Raw genomic sequence first — 20,139 nt, forward strand, 5'->3', positions numbered from 1 at the left:
GAAAAAACAGCGAATACGGGTATGGAATGAGCTGCCAGAAGAAGTGGTGGAGGTTGGTACAGTTGCAACATTTAAGAGGAATTTGGATGGGTATATGAATAGGAAGGGTTTGGAGGGATATGGGCCGGGAGCTGGCAGGTGGGACTAGATTGGTCAGATATCTGGTCGGCATAGACAGGTTGGACCGAAAGGTCTGTTTCCATGCTGGACATCTCTAGGACTCTATGACCTGATATTACTATTTCTTCACAAGTGTTGCAAACATCATTTTATATACTGGAACTTAATGCATCAACACAAAGAACTTATTTTATAAAACACTCCGATCATCATTGGGATTTTTGAAGTGCAATTGTTCATAAACACAAATCTACATCCAATTTGTAGACAAAACAGTAAGACGAATGATCCTGAATCTGGAAAGTGAGAAAGGTCAGTCGACACTGGGGAAAATCCAGTGCTCTCTTGCATTGTGCCACTGTGCCTTAGTTTCATGCCAGTTCCCAAAAAAACCTCCAATGATGGAAAACATCCTCAAATACATCAGTGAAGCTAGCTTGCACGCTCATGTTCTGGAACCATAAATTCTACCATTCAACTTAGAGATCATCAACTCAACCAAAGTATCAGTTGGGATAAAAATCAAAACCAACCTCACTGTCATAACGTATTTTACACTGACAGATAGTTCGCATGCTCACCCGTTACGATCAGTCAAGTTTAACTGTGTAGTGTCGTCCTTAGTATACCGGTTTCAGAACAAGGAGTATAGACCAAATGAACATGAGTAGGCCATTCAGCCCCTCAAACTGGTCTTGGCTGATCTGTGGTCTAATTCCATACACCTGGTTCTAGATTAGAGTGGTGCTGGAAAAGCACAGCAATTCAGGCAGTATCCGAGGAACAGGAAAATCGATGTTTCGGGCAAAAGCCCTTGATCAGGAACAGAGGCAGTGTGCCTGCAGGGTGGAGAGATAAATGAGAGGAGGGTGGGGAGAAAGTACTCCATACACCTGCCTTTGTCCCATATCGCTTAATAGGTCTGCTGAACAAACGTTTCCCAGATTTAAAGTTAACAAGTGGTGTAGCATCAAATACCATTTCTGGAATGGAGCTCCAAACCTCTATTGCTGTGCTGTTACTATATTTTTACAAGATGAGTATCGATCCCGGAGCAGCTAGATCCAGAATCTTTGCTGCACAATGATTTAATGTGGTACTGCAAAGAGTATGTGACAATACAAAGCTGTTTATCTTACAATACCTGTGCAAGCAAATGTTCAATAAATCCAAAATTATTCTAATTTTCCATGCTGACCCCATAGCTTCAAATACTATTTACATTTTCAAAGTTTGAGAGAAGATTTGTAGCTCGGGTGCTCATTGTTGTGGTTCTGTTCGCCGAGCTGGGAATTCGTGTTGCAGATGTTTTGTCCCCTGTCTAGGTGACATCCTCAGTGCTTGGGAGCCTCCTGTGAAGCGCTTCTGTGATCTTTCCTCTGGCATTTGTAGTGGTTTGAATCTGCCGCTTCCAGCTGTCCGCTGCAGTGGGCAGTATATTGGGTCCAGGTCGATGTGCTTATTGATTGAATCTGTGGATGAGTGCATGCCTCTAGGAATTCCCTGGCTGTTCTCTGTTTGGCTTGTCCTATAATAGCAGTGTTGTCCCAGTCGAATTCATGTTGCTTCTCATCTGCGTGTGTGGCTACTAAGGATAGCTGGTCGTGTCGTTTCGTAGCTAGTTGGTGTTCATGGATGTGGATCGTTAGCGGTCTTCCTGTTTGTCCTATGTAGTGTTTTGTGCAGTCCTTGCATGGGATTTTGTACACTACATTGGTTTTGCTCATGCTGGGTATTGGTCCTTCGTTCTGGTGAGTTGTTGTCTGAGAGTGGCTGTTGGTTTGTGTGCTGTTATGAGTCCTAGTGGTCGCAATAGTCTGGCTGTCAGTTCGGAAATGCTCTTGATGTATGGTAACGTGGCTAGTCCTTTAGGTTGCGGCATGTCCTCGTTCCATTGTCTAAAATTCCTAGAGGCATGGCACTCATCCACAGATTCAATCAATAAGCACATCGACCTGGACCCAATATACCGAGCTGGAACTGACAACTGGAAGCGGCAGATTCAAACCACTACAAATGCCGGAGGAAATATCACAGAAGTGCTTCACAGAAGGCTCCCAAGCACTGAGGATGTCACCTAGACAGGGGACGAAACGTCTGCAACACAAATTCCCAGCTTGGCAAACAGAACCACAACAACTATTTACATTTCCTTATCTCCACTTGAACTAATTCTGTCACGTAGATGGTAACAATATTTTCTCAGATGAAATATTCAAAACTTTGCAGCATATGAAGCCATTCAGCTCATCATTCTTATTCCTGTGTTAGCTCCTCAAAAAAATCTATGTATACTATAGCCCATTATATTAATTTTAAAGCATTTTATTTCTTACAACACTAATAATCACTGATACTTTGAAATGAATCATCCATGTCCTAATAACTCATTACAGAATAAAACATCTCTTCCTTTTGCTCTTCTGATAAGCCTCCTGATTTCCCAACCGACAATCTTTCAGTTTGCCCAGTGCTGTACTGACCTGTGAGAAGAGTTAGTACTGTTGGCACCTGTTCCAGCAGCAGTTTTCGGAGCTCTTCCTTCCGTGCCACACTGAGGTCCTCCCGTGGACATGCTAACTCCTCTGAGGTAGTCTTCAACATGATCAGACCCAAAGGTGTGGTGGAAGGAGCCTGGATTAGCTACAATAGGAAAACATTTCACAGCTTGCCAAGACCCAAATAGACATTGTCACAGTAAAGTTAGAATGCTCACAGGTAACCTGAACTAATTCACTTCAGCAGCACTGAACTCCCTCCCCCAGACGTTCACCAAACTTGGCTACTGCACTAACGAGCCAGGCAGGTAAGCCATCAAAAGCAACACATTGATCAACTGAGCCAAGTTTGTTTCGTAAGACTAATTTTAATGAGTCATTTTAATTACTCCCTCTAACAGGCACCTCAAACTCATGCTAGCCAATAAACAGGAGAAATGCAAGCTGCAACCTATACTGGACCTGGTGCAACAGGATAACCTCAACTTGAATGCAGTGAATTTTTAATGCCTAATGAAACTGCAGTTGTTCAAGTTCCAAATCCAACATTTCTCTGGTCAGACTCAGACTGATGTAAATAAAGCAGTTTGATTTCACTGGCACTGCACAAGAACCTTGCTTATATCTATTAAAAAGCTTGGTGGATTTGACACTCTTGGGACTATGCTGAGCTTGTCACGAGCTGGAAAAGGTTCAGCACATTGCAGTTATACATTAGCCCCAGCTGCAGCCTCAAATGTATGTGGCATACCAGCAGGCAATTAGTAATTCCACTTGTCATACAAGTATCGTGGAGGGAAACTGAATAAAATATAAATATACAAACCCTAATCGAATTTTTTTTAAAAAAGACTCAAATTTTGAATTTGACTGACCATTGCCTCAAGTTTGGATTCAACATACAGAAGTGACACTTCTAAAGTATATAACTCTGAACAGAACTCAATCTGGAGTATACCAGGTTTAGTTTTAGATACCAATCCACTGGAAATGCACATTGTTTTTCAAGATGTATAACAAGATAAGAACTTAAAGGATTAGTTATAAAGTCAAGTTGTAAAAACCCTATTTCTATTGCCTAGTGTTTAAACATTGAGCTGTGGTTAACCAACACATTGACAATGGTTAAAGGATTTTATAGGTTGGATAGAGAAACTATTTCCTCAGATTGGGAAAGCAGAGGTCAAGGTGGGGTATAACTTAAAATTAAAGCTGGGTCACTTGAGAAACTTAGAAGTATTTTTCCACAAAGGGTACCAACTTACAAAGTAAAGTGCTTCCAGAATGCCAGCAAAGGAATCGGATTTATTTCAGGAGACCAGTTTTTTCATGAGGAATTACATTGGATGAATGGTATTCCATAATAGTAACGATTATGTACAAGATCAGTACCATTTATTCTTAACTTGCCTGTAACGTGCTGGTGAAAAAATCATGGTAAAACATTGGCCAATCCTGCCTCCCAATATCCACAATTACTTTACACAGCTTATTGCGGATGAAATATGGCATTGTCTTGTGGTGTGCCAACAGAAGCTTGGGTAGGCAGCTTCGAATCTCCATTTTGTCTTGAGATGGGACTCCCAGCCACATCTTATTAATCAAGTTCTGTTGAGAAAAAAACAGGAATTATTTTCATAAAGTTAATACCAAGAATTAGTTAATGGGGCACATTGAATAAGAGCTAAGAACTAAGAGGAGTAGGCCACCTGGTCCCTTGAGCCTACTCCACCATTCAATAAGATCATGGCTGATCTTTGTGGTCTCAGCTCCACTTACCCACCCTCTCACCATAACCCTCAGTTTATTTACTGTTCAAAAAAAATCTTAGTCTTAAAACATTTGGGGAAGCCTCAGTCACTTCACCGGACAGGGAATTCCACAGATTCACAACCCTCTGGGTGAAGAAGTTTCTCCTCAATTCAGTCCTAAATCTGATCCACTTAATTTTGAGGCTATGCCCTCTTGTCCTAGTTTCATCTGTCAGTGGGAACATCCTCTATGTCTATCTTATGTATTCCCTTCAGAGTTTTGTTTCTATAAGATCACCCCCTATTTTGCTAAATTTGAATAAATATAATCCCAGTCTACTCAGTCTCTCCTCATAAACCAACCCTCTCAACCCCGAATCAACCTAGTGAACCTGCTCTGCACTCCTTCTATCATCTTTCTCAAGATGACTAAAACGGCACATAGTACTCCAGGTGTGGCCTCCCCGGCACCCTGTACAGCTGCAACATAACTTCACTGCTTTTAAATTCAATTCCTTTAGCAATGAAGGACAAAATTCCATTTGCCACCTTAACTACCTGTTGCACCTGCAGACCAACCTTCTGTGATTTATGCACAAGGACACCCAGGTCCCTCTGCATAGCAGATGCTGCAATTTTTCACCATTCAAGTAATAGCCCATTTTTACAGTTATTCCTACTGAAATGGATGATTTCACATTTGTTAATGTTGTACTCTGTCTGCCAGACCTTTGCCCACTCTCAAACTATATGTCTTTGTAGAGTTTCAGTCCTCTACACACTTTGCTCAACACTTATCTTCGTGTCATCCACAAACTCTGACAGTACACATGGTCCCCAACTCTAGATCATCTAATTATGAGCAGTTGTGGTCCCAACACTGACCCCGAGGCACACCAGTCACTGATTGCCAACCAAAATAGCACTCATTTATTCTCACTGGTTGCTTCCTGCTGATTAACCGATCCTCTACCCATACTAACACATTATCCTTTATGTCTTGCATCATCTTATGTACCAACCTTTTGTACGGCATCTTGCTGAATTGAAACATAATCAAAGAAATTACTTGCTGCAAATTAAACTGAATCAACTATTTTTTATTGGCTGAATACATTAACAGATACCATTTCAAAATTTTTACTCATCCTTGTAGTAGGAAGAAACTACAACAATGTTTCTATGAATAAGGTCCTCTCTCCATGTCACCTAGGAACTCATTGTATTATTTCAGTCCACAAATGGTATCCAATATTAGTTAGAAACAATCCATAAACCATGACTGCATTACTTATGACTAAGAAGAGGACTCCAATCCTAAGTCACACCATTACTCAAAGATCCAGCGTTGGATTATTGGACTTTTGGAAAGAACAGAAACAGTGAAGCCAGTGAAAACTACCTTAAAGCCAACCATAGAGCTTTCATTCTATATTCCCGACTTACCTCAAACACAGTCAAACTGTACATCATGACGTACTCATTACGAGTGTTGGATAAGAAGTAAATACAATGTTGCCATGCTCCAATCTGCTGTGCAAAATTATTTAACAGCTCCTCTGTGAAACAAAGGACATTTACAATGAAGCAGGCTTCCAAAGCATTTCCCAATCATTTGCCTATACACAAGTCTGACTAGTAACAATGTACATTTGCTTAAGACCTCATTTAACTTTTACAGGAGTTAGATAAAATGTCTTTTTTTAAAAAAGTATAGAGCCTTGAAAGTTAGTTCAAAATGATATCTTAGAAAAATAAAAAGTTAATTAAAGATGGAGGATGGAATGCATGAGGCAGTTGAGGGACGATGGGAGTGGAATCATCATGAATTGGCACTAGACCAGTTGGTCTTCATTATGACAGGTTGAGGGAAAGAAAATTTTAGACCTCTATTCAAAACAACAAGCTGATGAACATCACAGCAAACAAAGGAAAAGGGCTCCACTTCCTAGCACATCAAGTTCTTGATCTCAAAATGGCCATGAGGGGTGCAGAAGAAAACAAGAGGGACTTCAAGAGAAAAGGAAGAGAGGATATAAATGGAACAATTTGCTAACATCTTCACGTAGCAAAGAAACAAACCTGTCAGAGCTCCACAGTAGTACAGCAATTCATCTAAAGAATGTAATAGCCAGATCTAGTCACTTACCAATCTCCCTTTTTCGCTGATTTGTGGTACAACTGTGAAAAAACTCTGTCATAAGACTCTCCAGTGCACGCAGGGAGGCCTCTTCAGATGCCTGGGGAAACAGTGAAGCTACATTAACAAAAACTGTGGACTGAAACATTGATGTATATTTACATTCGATTATTGACCAATTAGCAGATCTGAAATCTAAGAGTAAGAGAAACTCAGGATACACTATTGTACAAGGTGAGTCCATACAAAAATTGAAAAATTGACTCTGCATGTACTTGGCTCAATTTCTTGAGCATTGGTTTGACTCTCAGAGCCCATTCTTTTCCATGCAGTCCCTATGGAATACCTGACTTAGCTTAGTAAGTTACATCTAGCTTACAATTACATTCTAATCAAATGTAGCTGCATTTTATCACTAGAAAAGACATGGAACATATTCAGAATTTTAAATAAAGCTCCTCAAAAACTTACTCTATTTTACTTCCTATTAGATATTCATTCTTTAAAAATCCAAGGGATATGGGCACCCATTGCACAGCCAACATTTGTTGCACTTTTAACAAAATTAAAATTTGTTAATGGAGGTGACAAAGATTTTTAATAGAGAATCCCTATATCTTGGTATAAATAAAAGTAAATTTGTTCTAGAAACTCTCCCGTCCTGTTGTAGTAAATTCAATTTTCAGGAAGAATGTGCAAACTCCAACACAGTCACCCAAGACTGGACTTAAACCAAGGCCCTTGGAGCTGTAAGGCAGCAGTACTAACCACTGAGCACCATGCAGTCTCTTTTAATTAATTTAAGCACTTATTGTAATCTACCTTCCACCACAATCATGATAAATATTAACACAGCCTATTGAAGCTTGTTTGAGTAGCAGAGAAAAGAAGAGGAAGTTCACAAAACAATGTTTGAGCTACATAGAGGGAGAGGGATTCATGAAAAATTTTTAAGAGGCTCCTCTGGAATTAGAGGTTCGTAACAGTTGTAGTAGTTTACAATAAATGGAATGTACAACAGCTTACAAGAAAAACAGCATTAAAATTAGATTAAAAACTTCACATTTAGCATTCCATTTTCTTTTGCACATTAAAAAGGACGTAACAATTTCACCTCCCAAATACATTAATATCATGAAGCAAAAAACAAAATCCCTTCGCAAATAGGACAGATACTTCAGATCAGCCTGAATGGTGTGGACCACCAGCTCAGCTCTTAAAAGCATTCATTGGCAAGTTTGGAATTTTCCAAATCACTTGGCTGTGGCAAACAAACAAAAATCTTATTTTTGTTCTACAGCTACATAATCCACAGCCCCAACCCCAACCCAAATCAGAGGGGCCTAACAACCAGATTTGGAGAGATTACAGATTAATTAGAAGTGATGTTTAATTTAATAAAAACAGACTCATACAATATATCTAGACGTTGAATTATTGAACAGTGGTTTACAAGAGTGAATACAACAATATGGAGGAAGATTAAAAAAACACTTAAAATGACAGCTTTAAAGAGTAGAAAGATCAAATAGTTTTGAAATACATTCCAAAAATAGAGATGAAAAATCAAAAATTGGAGTCAAAAGAAACAAAAGGGTGCTGACTGGGACACACACCTTAACATTGCTACGGATTTAAAGCAGACTAAAAAAAAAGAGAATTACCAATGCAGATGAGGGTACTGAAGTGGATACAATGCAGAATGGAAACCAGCAGGGCAAAGTTTAGGCCAGGGTGTTGGGTGCGTGAAAGATTTTTAAAGAGGATTATAGCCAGAGTTCTGTACCAACTGTTATTTGCTGGCAAGCCAGCAAAGTAAGCATTTTAGCATGTTTATTTTTGTAAGGACTGACAAAAGATTGGAAACTATATGGCATTATATGCTCATCCTAGGAATAGGAACTTTGTTGTGTTGTTAAATGTAACATATGGTCTCAGATCTGGATTGCACAGTTCAGATTCAAAGTCCGGAAGTCTCAGAATGAGCCATTGCAGCAACTTTCAATAATGTCTTACATCAAAGGCACAGTTCAGAAACAGGTCATGTGACCTGTGGTCCATTCTGGTGTTATTGCTCTCCCCGAACTTCTTCCCACCTTACTAATAGAAAGGCAACAAATAAAAAGACAGAGTAAATAGCTCTTCACGAAGTGAAGCCAAAGATCAAAGCGTAGTCAGCAATTAGTAATAAAGATTGAAACAAAGCAATAGTGGCAGGATGCAAAAGCACGATGAATAGTGCATTATTTTCACAAACACAGACTTTAAAGATTTATGCAAACAAATTCCAACGATGCCAAAAATATCTTCAAGTAATGTTCAACTTAATTCAATATAATCAGTGTCCAAGTGGTGGAAATTGATCAACTACCCAAATTTCCTTCCTCACCACATTGCGATCTGTTATCACAAATAGTTGCATCTCCCTTTGCCATTCTTTCTGCCTTCTCCCCCCACCTTAAAATTTTTATCGGCACCACTATCGTCTCAAACCTCATTGGTTTCCAAGGATGGGGTGATTCATAAATCTCCAGATCCTCTCCAATGCCAGTAAGATACATGACACATGCACAACTCAAGAAAGAAAAACTTAAAATATCCATCAGAAAGCAGGTTTCACCAAACCCCCTTCTTCCACGTGCTCTCAAAACATTGACTGTTGGGTACTTACTTTCATGGAAATAGATTACTTCTGGAATACAATCAGTGTCATTCTGTAGGAAGCAGCGATCATTTTGCATATAGAAAGGTCTTACTAATAGGAATTCAATGAATGATCAGATAATGGTGTTGGTTGAAGCAGCAATGTGGGAAGGACACAACGGAAGTGTTTCAAACAGTTATTAAAGTACATATTCAAGACAGCTCAGGAAATCCCTGACAGACCCGTCCTGTAGCCCCTCTCAGTTTGTCTGAGAGATAATACTCTGTGGTAGTCTGGAATTTAAAACTCTTATGGATGGTTTAGTTTAAATTATTACATTTACCAATGACATCAATGTTATACTATAACATAGGTATCTATAAGCCAGACTTGAGCTAAGGTTCTAAACCCTTCGGCAGAGTAGCGGCGCCGACTCTTACCCCTAAGAGTTATCTCAGGCTACTTTCCTTATTGCAGCAAACAAGCTGTCTTTATACAGAATTTGGTATTAAAATTACAAAAATGCCACATGTCCTTAATCAAATGAGCAGCAATAAAATGGCAAAAAAAGTTTGCATAGGAAGAGAAACTCATTGACAGGTTTATGAATGCTTGACTAATTAAGCTACTTGCACATCAAGGTGGGAAACCTTGATCCAGTTAGGCCCCAATGGCTAATTGCTTTGGCTAGATAACCTTCCCTTTTAACAGTACACCATAACAAGGGACTCATCTAAACTATGTAGAAAGGTCATGAGGTAACCTTGCTCAGCTAACATGCCCAGTATCATTGTCTTTTCAAATCATCTTAGATTCCAGAATGCAACTTAAATTCATAACATTGCTGGATCGCGTGTTCTAGGGAACAAACATTCAATCCATCACAAGCAATGTTCACTCAAATCTGACCATAAAAAGGGTCAATCTTTCCACGAGCTTCCATCATGTCTGTCTGTGTCCCTTGAAACCTTCAGTGAATGGGAAAATGTTTTTTCTCACTCACATGAACATCTTCCAACTTTCAACCTTTGTGTTTTCCTAGCCTGTAAGGGTAATGAGACACTCCCTTCCCAAAGCAGTCAAGATGAGGGAACTGAGCTTCATAAATTCAAATCAGCTCAGTGTGGTATACATTAAAATCTATCAGGATTGTCCTATAACATGCATATTCCACTCAGCTTATTAAATTACAAGTTCTTTTCCTACTGAGTATGAAGAGTCTTTGATATAAACCTGCAATTTAATTATCTGACATCCCACTGTGAAATATGCGCGCCTCCAACCTCTGGCAAGAGAAGGAAGTTCTACCACACCATTCAACAAGTGATAAAAATGGTATCACCTTATTTACCCTGATCCATTTACAGTAAGAACAGATGCCCCCAATTCTTCTAAACATGCACTTTCCCACATTCTCTGCAGCAAACTTGTCACACCTTTCTCACAGTAATATTTCAAGTCCACCTGAACAGGTAAAAGGGCCTTTGAGTGAAAATCTGTTCCAAAAGACAGCAATCCAACACGAAGGAAGATAGAGAATTAAACAACTAACTGGAGGAGATTTCACAAATTCCATATTTTCAATGACAAAGGCATGGAATGAGACAAAAAAAGGTATGACTGAAGCAATCAAATCCAGGTTTGAAGTAGCTGATCATGCTACTGATATCCCAAGACAGAGGCCAGGCTGTCATTCCATGTGATAAAAGAACACTGAAGACAGTGGATACTGTAAAGACTATGAATCCTAACAATATCCCAACATTAGTAACAAAGACTTGCCCATCAGAACTAGCTGCAGCCATGTACATCACTAGCATTTAGACAACATGGAAAATTGCTCAGTTATGTTTGGTGTACTTTTGGGAGGTGTGGCTCCCAAAGGAAAATGGCTGTGGTTGACAATCAATTATCTCTGAACACCCAAGCATCGCTGCAAAAGCTCTTTAGGGCAATGTCATAAGACCATCATCTTTATCAACAAGGTCAAAAGTGGGAACGTTGACTGATGATTACAGAATGTTCAATCCTTTTTACAAGTGGAAGAATAGTAAAGTAGTCCATACATGCAAGACCTGGACAGCATTCAGACTCTGGTTGATAAATGACGATCTCAAGTGGCAGACAAGCAGAGAATCTAATCACCTTCCCTTGACATTCAACACCACCACAATTATTGAAAAGCCACTAGAAGTACTGTTACAACTAACAAAAATTTAGAACAGCCATATAAATATTAAGATTAAACAAGTTTAGGGAACAGGAACTGTAGTAAATAACTTACTTCCTCATGATTCTATCTACCATCTACAAAAGGTACAAATTAGTACTAAAATACTCCACACTGAAGTGCGGTTCCAACAGCATTCAAGGCGTTTGACATTATCCAGGATAAAGCAGTTGACTTGTTCGACACCCTATCCACCACCATATTAAAAATACTTACTACCCACCTTCACCACATTTGGTTGTAAATGTAATATTACAGACTGAATTGAGGGAAAATGATTTTTTTCCTCTTCTGTCCATAACCAAACTTCTTACTTGTTTTCCCTTCTGAAATAAGCTATGCTGTGTTCCTCCCAAATCATGTTTGTATGTAAAGTACAATCATTAAATCTTAAGGGTTTTTTTTCCCCCCAAGTAATTTAAACAGAAATACAATTTATGCTTGCATTCTAACCAAGGGGCTGATTTTTGTAACAGACAAAAGTATACAGGGAAGAAAGAAAAAGGACGACATTGGATATTGCAATTAAGAGCAAATCTTCATAGCTCCGATTAATAAGGAAGTCACGCAGAACTGTAATTGCAGATACACTCCATTCTAAAGTGCACAGTCTGCAGACAGTGAATGTGACATTTTATAAACGCCTACTTTGGAAATAGAACCAGTCTGACTCAAGGTTGGGACACAGAAACTCTAACCCCACATCTTTAATGTATTGTCGAGAGCCGAGATGTCACTTTTTTAAAAAAAGTTACACTTTAAATTATCTCAAGAATGTCAGAGTCAGAGAGGTACAGCATGGAAACAGACCCTTTGGTCCAACCTGTCCATGCCGACCAGATATCCCAACCCAATCGAGTCCCACCTGAGACTACAAATAGAGTCATAGAGATGTACAGCACGAAAACAGACCCTTTGGTCCAACCTGTCCATGCCGACCAGATATCCCAACCCAATCGAGTCCCACCTGCCAGCACCCTCCAAACCCTTCCTATTCATACACCCATCCAAATGCCTAAGTGTTGCAATTGTATTAGCCTCCACCACTTCCTCTGGCAGTTCAAACCCCCCAAACCCCCGCAGGGAGAAGACTTTGCCTATTTACCCTATTCATGCCCCACCCTTCAGCCTCCAATGCTCCAGGGAAAACAGCTCCAGCCTGTTCAGCCTCTCCCTATAACTCAAATCTCCCTAGGACCTTACCATTAAGTTCTGCTAAGATTTGCTTTCCCAAAATGCAGCACCTTGCATTAATGAACCAAAACCTACATCCCATTCTAAAAGATGAAAGACTTAACAGTAATCTAGGTTCGTTCAATATGTCGTTTCAGTTGCATGACGCTGATGTTTTGCTATAAATTCTGTGTCTTATGATCCTGTTCCACATCTACCTGAAAAGGAGTAGCACTCCGAAGGCTAGTACTTCCAAATAAACTTGTTGGACGATAACCTGGTGTTGTGATTTTTAACTTTGTCCACCCCAGTCCAATACTGGCACCTCCACATCACGTCTAGATCCAAACTGTGCTCCATAGGAGCATGGATACTTGACTGAAGGCAGCATTTTGCAGGAGAATAATTTTTCATGGTGACTGAAGACAAAGCAGTAAGAGTGGCCTATTTTCAGTCAAGTAAGATTGCTGTTGGAAAACTAGGTTTCAAAGATGCTGACTCTTGAAGCAGGCTAGAGTCCTGTTGTGATATCGCAGACCATATATCCTGAGACAGATGCTAACAACAACTAGATACTCACCAGATGTAAGCTAGGGTTGATAAAATGTGCAATTAAACTTTTCTTTTCCCCCAAACGCCAGGAGCTTTGTTTATGTGCAGGGATCCACAAAAATTTGATTTCAACTTAAAAGGAGTTTAGGTAAAATATGATTTCCTCTCTCTCTGGCAAGGACTTTTGCTCTTCTGTGTGTGATCAATCATGAACCATTAGTATCACTTCAGGCATAATGAATTTCAATAGTTCCCCTTTGTTTAGATCTGTTGGGACGGTATTTTGCCCGCTGGTTAGTGCGCTTGTGGACCACAAGGTCCAGACAATACAAGGGCAAGACATTCCAAGATTATGCGATTTCTGCCCTGGCAATTGATTGGAATCCTTGGCAGAAATGTATTGATTTGCACAGTGATCGACTCTAGTAAAGTTCATTTTTATCAAGTGTAGCTTTTAAACAATTCCACAAAATTGCTCATTTTGTGGAAACATCATTACCAACAAGATGGTGGCATCTTGCCAAGGCTCCTTCCAAATGTACAAAGTGTATCATCTGAAAAGGACCAGGGCAGCAGGTACATCAGAACACCATTTGCAATCTCCCCTCCAATACAGATATCATTTGAGCTTTACACTACATCACTGTTCCATGACTGACTTGAGTAGAGGTTTAAGGAGAAACTTCCTCATTATAAGCATCATTCAAGGTGGCAGACACTACCACTTTCTCAAAAGTGTTTTAGGAGTGGACAACAGATATTAGCCCAGCCAGCAATGCACATATCCAATGAATTAATAAAAAGTGCACTTTTTTATTAATTCATTATAGACTAATCAATGACATCTTGAAATCTCCAGATGTAAAAGGGAGTCTTTGCTAATTTGAAGAATCAAGAGAAATGCATACTTCATATCACTAATTAGTTACCTGTGGAGCTGTGGCTCATGAGGTAGATCCGATATCCATCAGACCACTCCGCCCATGCCCAAGTCACACGCCATGTTTCTTCACAGTACATAGGACAGCGGTATAGAAGCTGTGTCTATTTTGTTATCCACAGGGAGTCCACACCCCTAGCCCTACTGATAAAGGGATATATGTTGCCTTATAACCCCTTAACCCATTAAGCACATGAAATGCAATTAAGAATATGAAATGTTATCTTCCTGCCCTTCTAATGCAAATGCTATAACAACTTATTTCAATCTGGGAATGGTAGGGAAACAATCACAGAGATTTAAACTCAGGTACTCAAGAACTTCAGACAGACATTGGAGATGCTGTAAGTCTCCACCCAGTTATTTTTTGGTCAGCAATTACTGACACACTGTTGTCAAAGATAACCTACTTGTCTTTGAGATTCAAGAACATTTCACAGGGCAAGGCAAATATTTATTGCTCTAATAAGTTTTTAATCTAGCTAGGACATAATTGCTTATGTTAAACTCCTGTTTCAGTGCACATCAGGAATTCAATTACCTTCTCTTCCACCCCAAAATCTATTTAAAACATTACTAAACTATTGTCACTTTAAATTCACAGCTAACGTGTTGCTTATTTAAAATTTCACAACCAGTGTCCTATGTCACGGAAACGCATAACCTGGTTCAATCAAGTATCAAGGATGAAATGACTAACCTAAACATAGCATGTGTGCAATGCCACAAAGAAAAATAAAAACTTTATTCTGCAGCTTTTGAAATTAGAATTAATGCAGCCCTCAAGCATTCTGTAGAGTTTTACACTTGCTTACCGAAAAGATTCCCGACCATGCTAATTCTGTAACGTATTCAAGTACAGGCAAGTTTTACTTCAGGGTCAGTAACTTTGATTTAGCAATGCAGTATGTTTGAAACTTAGCTATGAATTTCTGAAAGCAGAAGTTACTTTGAATTTGGATTAAGAGAACTCGTGTGCAGTACTGTACTTGGAACTTGATGCCAACAAGGGCTGTCTGCAGCATTTCAAGACAGGAACTACCTGGCACTTCTTGCCATATCCATTTATAAAGGCAGTACATTGCAAAACTCACAGAACATTAGAGATCTTCAGCCCAGCAGTGGATTTAAGCACTGTAATACCAACAGAAACCAAGTTGTACTTATGATCATTTGAAAGAACAAACAAAACAATAAAATAGCAGCTTCATCATGACAAAGGACAAACATAGACGCACAAATAGCTTCAAATAGTTCCAAAGATGTAGAGGAAAAAATAGCAAAGTTAATTCTGGATAGCAGCGAGTGTAACAAGGTATTTGTTATGGCGGACTTTAATTTTCCTAATATTGACTGAAAATACTATAGTTTGAGTACTTCAGATGGGTCAGTTTTTGTCCAACGTGTGCAGGATGGTTTCCTGAAAACAGTATGTAGACAAGCCAACAAGGTGCGAGGCACCTTTTAGATTTCACACTGGGTAATGAACCTGGCCAGGTGTTAGATTGAGGTAGGTGAGCACTTTGGTGATAGTGACCACAATTCGGTTATGTTTAGTGATGGAAAGGGATAGGTATATACCGCAGGGCAAGAGTTTTGCTAAGAGAAAGGCAATTATGATGCGATTAGGCAAGATGAGGGCTTACTGGGCAAGAATAGTGATTCATGATGAGTAGGGCAGGTGCTGTCAACAATGAGTCCTTATGGTTGAATAGAAGGTACTAAGCAGCAGAGGGAGTGGCCATAATCAGGGCATGTATGGGACACAGTAAGGTGTAATTTCCAAGGTCATGATCAGATACTAGATTGAGAGGAGGTGTCACTAAATCAAACAGCACAGATAGCATGGATAACAGAGGATTCAGGGTGGACAGCAACAGGCGTATGGCAGAGGGGCGAGAAGGCATGTACAGGTTGATGTTTATTAGATCAAGGAAATGGGGGTAATAAAGGGTAATGGAGAGAAGAAGAATGGTTATATTGGGTGGGTTAAAGGTATTCGGGGATTTGGCGGATCCCTGGCAGAGTACAGAAGACAGTAAAATGAATTTCAAAAGTGACTCTGACGGAGTGATGTGATGCAAAGGTGTGAGATTGAAGGCTGAGGGTGATTGGGGTAGCTCAGTAATGTTTGAGAGAGCCTGCACAGTCATGCATTATATTTCCAAGGTCACTGCTGTAGTGGCAACGCACTTTGCTGCATTAACAAGAAGTGATATCAACCTTCACATGGTATTGAACATGGAGTGGAGTGGATGGATGTGCCTAATATTGAGAATAGAGTTTCCTACTGGGCAGAATTACTCAGCTCAGAAGGAGGAACTTAAAGAATATGTTGACCAAATCATTTCCTGAAATTTGTTCACAATAACCCCAGGCAGATACAATAATGAACCAAGTTACTTTAACACTTCTGAGAGCTCAGGTGTTGCTTCAAAGGGCCTGGTGGGAAGTTCCCCAGAGCCCTGTGAATGAATGGCCAAAACATATTACAAGGAAAGGCTACAGAAGGTCAAGGCAGTACAGACACAGATAGTCAGGGGCCAGTGTGTGATGGAAAGCATTAAAGCATAATCAAATATACCCCAAGAGCTACCTGAAAATGGCTGCGAAGCAGTACTAGAGGCAATTTTAGATGTCACAAGTTGCCATCATTTCCATAGCCCAGGTGCTTCAAGAAAACATGTATGTACAAGAACTGTGAGGCAATCCAAGATGTAGGATGCATAGAATGGGGAAGGAAACTGCAGGGGTTGGACACAATTGAAATGTGGAGCTTATTCAAGGAACAGCTACTGCATGTCCTTGATAAGTATGTACCTGTCAGGCAGGGAGGAACTGGTCGAGTGCCGAAGCAGTGGTTTACTAAAGAAGTTGAATCTCCTGTCAAGAGCAAGAAGGTGCCTATGTTAGGATGTGACATGAAGGCTCAGTTCGCACGCTTGAGTTACACATTAGCCAGAAAAGACCGAAAGAGAGCGCTAAGAGGGCATATGAGAAGTCCTTGGCAAATAGGATCAAGGAAAACCCTAAAGCTTTGTGTATATCAGGAATAAAAGAACTAGAGAACGGTTAGGGCCAAAGACAGTAATGGGAAGTTGCGCATGGAGTCAGAGGAGATAGGGAAGAGCTAAATGAGTATTTTTCAATCAGTACTCACACTAGAAAAAGACAATGTTGTCGAGGAGAACACAGAGATACAGGCTATTCGACTAGACAGGATCGAGGTTCACAAGGTGGTGGTGTTAGCAATTCTGGAAAGTGTGAAAATAGATAAGTCCCCTGGGCCGGGTGGGATTTATCCTACCATTGTCTAGAAAGCCAAGGAGGAGACTGCAAAGCCTTTGGCTTTGATCTTTATGTCATCATTGTATACAGGAAATGTGCCAGAAGACTGGAGGATATTAAATGTTGCCCCCTTATTCAAGAAGGGGAGTAGAGGCAACCTTGGTAATTATAGATCAGGGAACCTTACTTCTGTTGTGGGTATGTAATGTTAAAAGATTAAATGGAAATCTTTCTCTGGACATTAATGTAATATTAAAGAATTAAACTGCATGGAGTGAAAATTCTGGAAGTGGGTGAGGACTACAATCAGGCAAGAATGCAAATGACCCCTACTCCAATTACATAGTCATTTCCTACTACTCCACACCCTATCAAATTAAACTATCATTCAATCTCTTCCATTTAGAAATGCTTTCTAGTCATACCCAGAAGCTAGGTATGTCGCACCTGCATTATCTTGGAGAATCATGAGTCAGGATACTGTCTGCATTACGATTCCCTAGGATTAGGGCATTAGCATTATCTCAGCGGATGATCTCATCCTGCCATTGTACCTGGGGTAACATGTGACTGCGAGGGAGTGACAGAGGGTTATCTTGAGTGGCATGTGACTATGGGGGAGTGACCAGAGTATTTGTAAGCATGACCAACTGACCAGAATAAAGGGGATGTGTTTTCTTTGTTCAGTGTCTCTTGACTCCACCTCGCATACCTGCGAGGTGGGGTCAAAGGGGGTCAACCAAGCTTATACAAGCTTTAATAAACTGTTTGCAGATGTTGGCATGTGAGAATTGCATCTCGTGTGTGAAACATTGGGAAAAGAACCTAACAGGAAAAGTGTTGGAAAAGGTTGTAAGAGATAGGATTTATAAATCACCTAGAGTGGAATAATTGATTAGGGCTAGTCAACATGATTTTATGAAGGGTAGGTCATGCCTCACAAACCTTATTGAGTTTTTGAGATGGTGACCAAACAGGTGGATGAAGGTAAAGTAGTTGATATGGTGTATATGGATTTCAGTAAGGCATTTGATAAGATGCTCCATGATAGGCTATTGCACAAAATACAGAGGCATGGGATGGAGGGTAATTTCGTGGTTTGGATCAGAAATTGGCTAGCTGAAAGACAAGAGGGTGATGGTTGATGGGAAATGTTCATCTTGGAGTTCAGTTACTAGTGGCGTACCGCAGGCATCTGTTTTGGGGCCACTGCTGTTTGCCATTTTTATAGATGACAAAGATGAGAGCGTAGAAGGATGGGTTAGTAAATTTGCAGATGGCATGAAGGTCGATGAAGGGATGTAGATAAGCTAGACAGCTGGGCTGAGGTGGCAAATGGAGTTTAATGTGGAAATGTGAGAGGATTCACTTTGGAAGGAGCAAGAGGAAGAGAGAGTGTACTGGCCTAATGGCAGGATTCTTGGTAGCGTAGATAAGCAGAGAGATCTCGGTGTCCACACACATGTTCATAGATCCCTGAAAAGTTGCCACCCAGGTTGATAGGGTTAAGCAGGCATATGGTGTGTAAGCTTTGATTGGTAGAGGGCTTGAGTTTTGGAACCACGAGATTTTTGTACAGCTGTACAAAACTCTGGTGCGGCTGCAATTGGAGTATTGCGTACAGCTTTGGTCACCACAGAGGAAAGATGTGGAAGCTTTAGAAAGGGTGCAAAAGAGATTTACTAGGATGTTGCCTGGTATGGAGGAAAGGCTGAGGGACTTGAGAGACTGTTTTCATTACAGAAGAAGGTTGACAGGTGACTTAATTGAGACAAGATAATCAGAGGGTTAGATAGGGTGGACAGTGGCCTTTTTCCTCAGATGGTGATGGCTAGCATGAGGGGACATAGTTTTAAATTGAGGGGTGATTGAGGATAGATGTCAGCAGCAGTTTCTTTACTCAGTAGTAGAGGCGTGGAATGCACTGCCTGCAACAGTAGTAGACTCACCAACTTTAAGGGAATTTAAGTAGTTGTTGGATAAATATATGGATGAAAATGGAATAATGTAGGATAAATAGGCTTCAAATTGATCTACAGGTCAGTGCAACATCAAGGGCTGAATGGCCTGTACTGCACTGTAATGTTCTATGTTCAAATATTGAGAGGTGTCAGTTAATATCATTGGATATGAATTGATATTAATAAATGGTACTGTTGCTCACTACTACCATAGTACTTAGTTCCAGAGGAGACTGAATGAGGCTTCATCGTAGTCAAAGTTTCACTTGAGCAAAGAAAGAGACCACTCATCCTACAGCCCACGCAGGCTTACAAATTTCCTTTTGAGATCATTGATCACTACTTCTACCATTCTCATAACTAACTCGGTCCAGGTCATTATAACTCAGTGTATTTTTAAAGTGTTTCCTTCCATCATTGCCTGCATTCCCTGCCCAAAACCTTAAATCTGCACCTTTTCATCATTAGTTTCACAAGCTAGTAGAACTACTTTTCTTTGTCCACCTTAACCAAGCTGGTCATAATATTTTATATCTCAACCAAATTTCCCTTGTTCCAAAGGAAATCAGCCCACCTTCTACAACCAAATCCTTGGAAAACATTTACTGCATCCTCTGGAACTGTAACTAACAGAAATGGCATACAATACTTGTAGCACCTCAGCTGTGTAAAAAGGTTCACTACAACGTCTCTCATTGACTCAATACATTTCAGTAAAGGAACTACATTTTTTAATTGGCTGTTCCATATCCCTGTCATCTTCAAACATTAATCCCTCTGGCCTTCAGTTGCTGCACACTTTGGAAGTGTGACATTAGATGTACATTCCCTCACCCAACACC

General features: G+C 40.1%; 1 protein-coding gene across 2 annotated transcripts in view; it reads right to left on the bottom strand.

Annotated features, from left to right (window-relative positions):
* xpo6 (exportin 6) overlaps positions 1-20,139 on the bottom strand; it is a 140,600-nt gene that overhangs the window by 91,448 nt on the left and 29,013 nt on the right. For both annotated transcript variants that reach the window (XM_043711504.1, XM_043711505.1), the window contains 4 exons: positions 6,519-6,609; positions 5,816-5,928; positions 4,029-4,226; positions 2,604-2,763 (listed from right to left, as the gene is read on the bottom strand). In XM_043711504.1, coding sequence (XP_043567439.1) covers positions 2,604-2,763; positions 4,029-4,226; positions 5,816-5,928; positions 6,519-6,609 — 562 coding nt within the window. Of the gene's footprint in view, positions 1-2,603; positions 2,764-4,028; positions 4,227-5,815; positions 5,929-6,518; positions 6,610-20,139 lie in introns of those variants that run through there.

Source organism: Chiloscyllium plagiosum, chromosome 21, assembly GCF_004010195.1.
Source record: "Chiloscyllium plagiosum isolate BGI_BamShark_2017 chromosome 21, ASM401019v2, whole genome shotgun sequence".
NCBI classification, from domain to species: Eukaryota; Metazoa; Chordata; class Chondrichthyes; order Orectolobiformes; family Hemiscylliidae; genus Chiloscyllium; species Chiloscyllium plagiosum.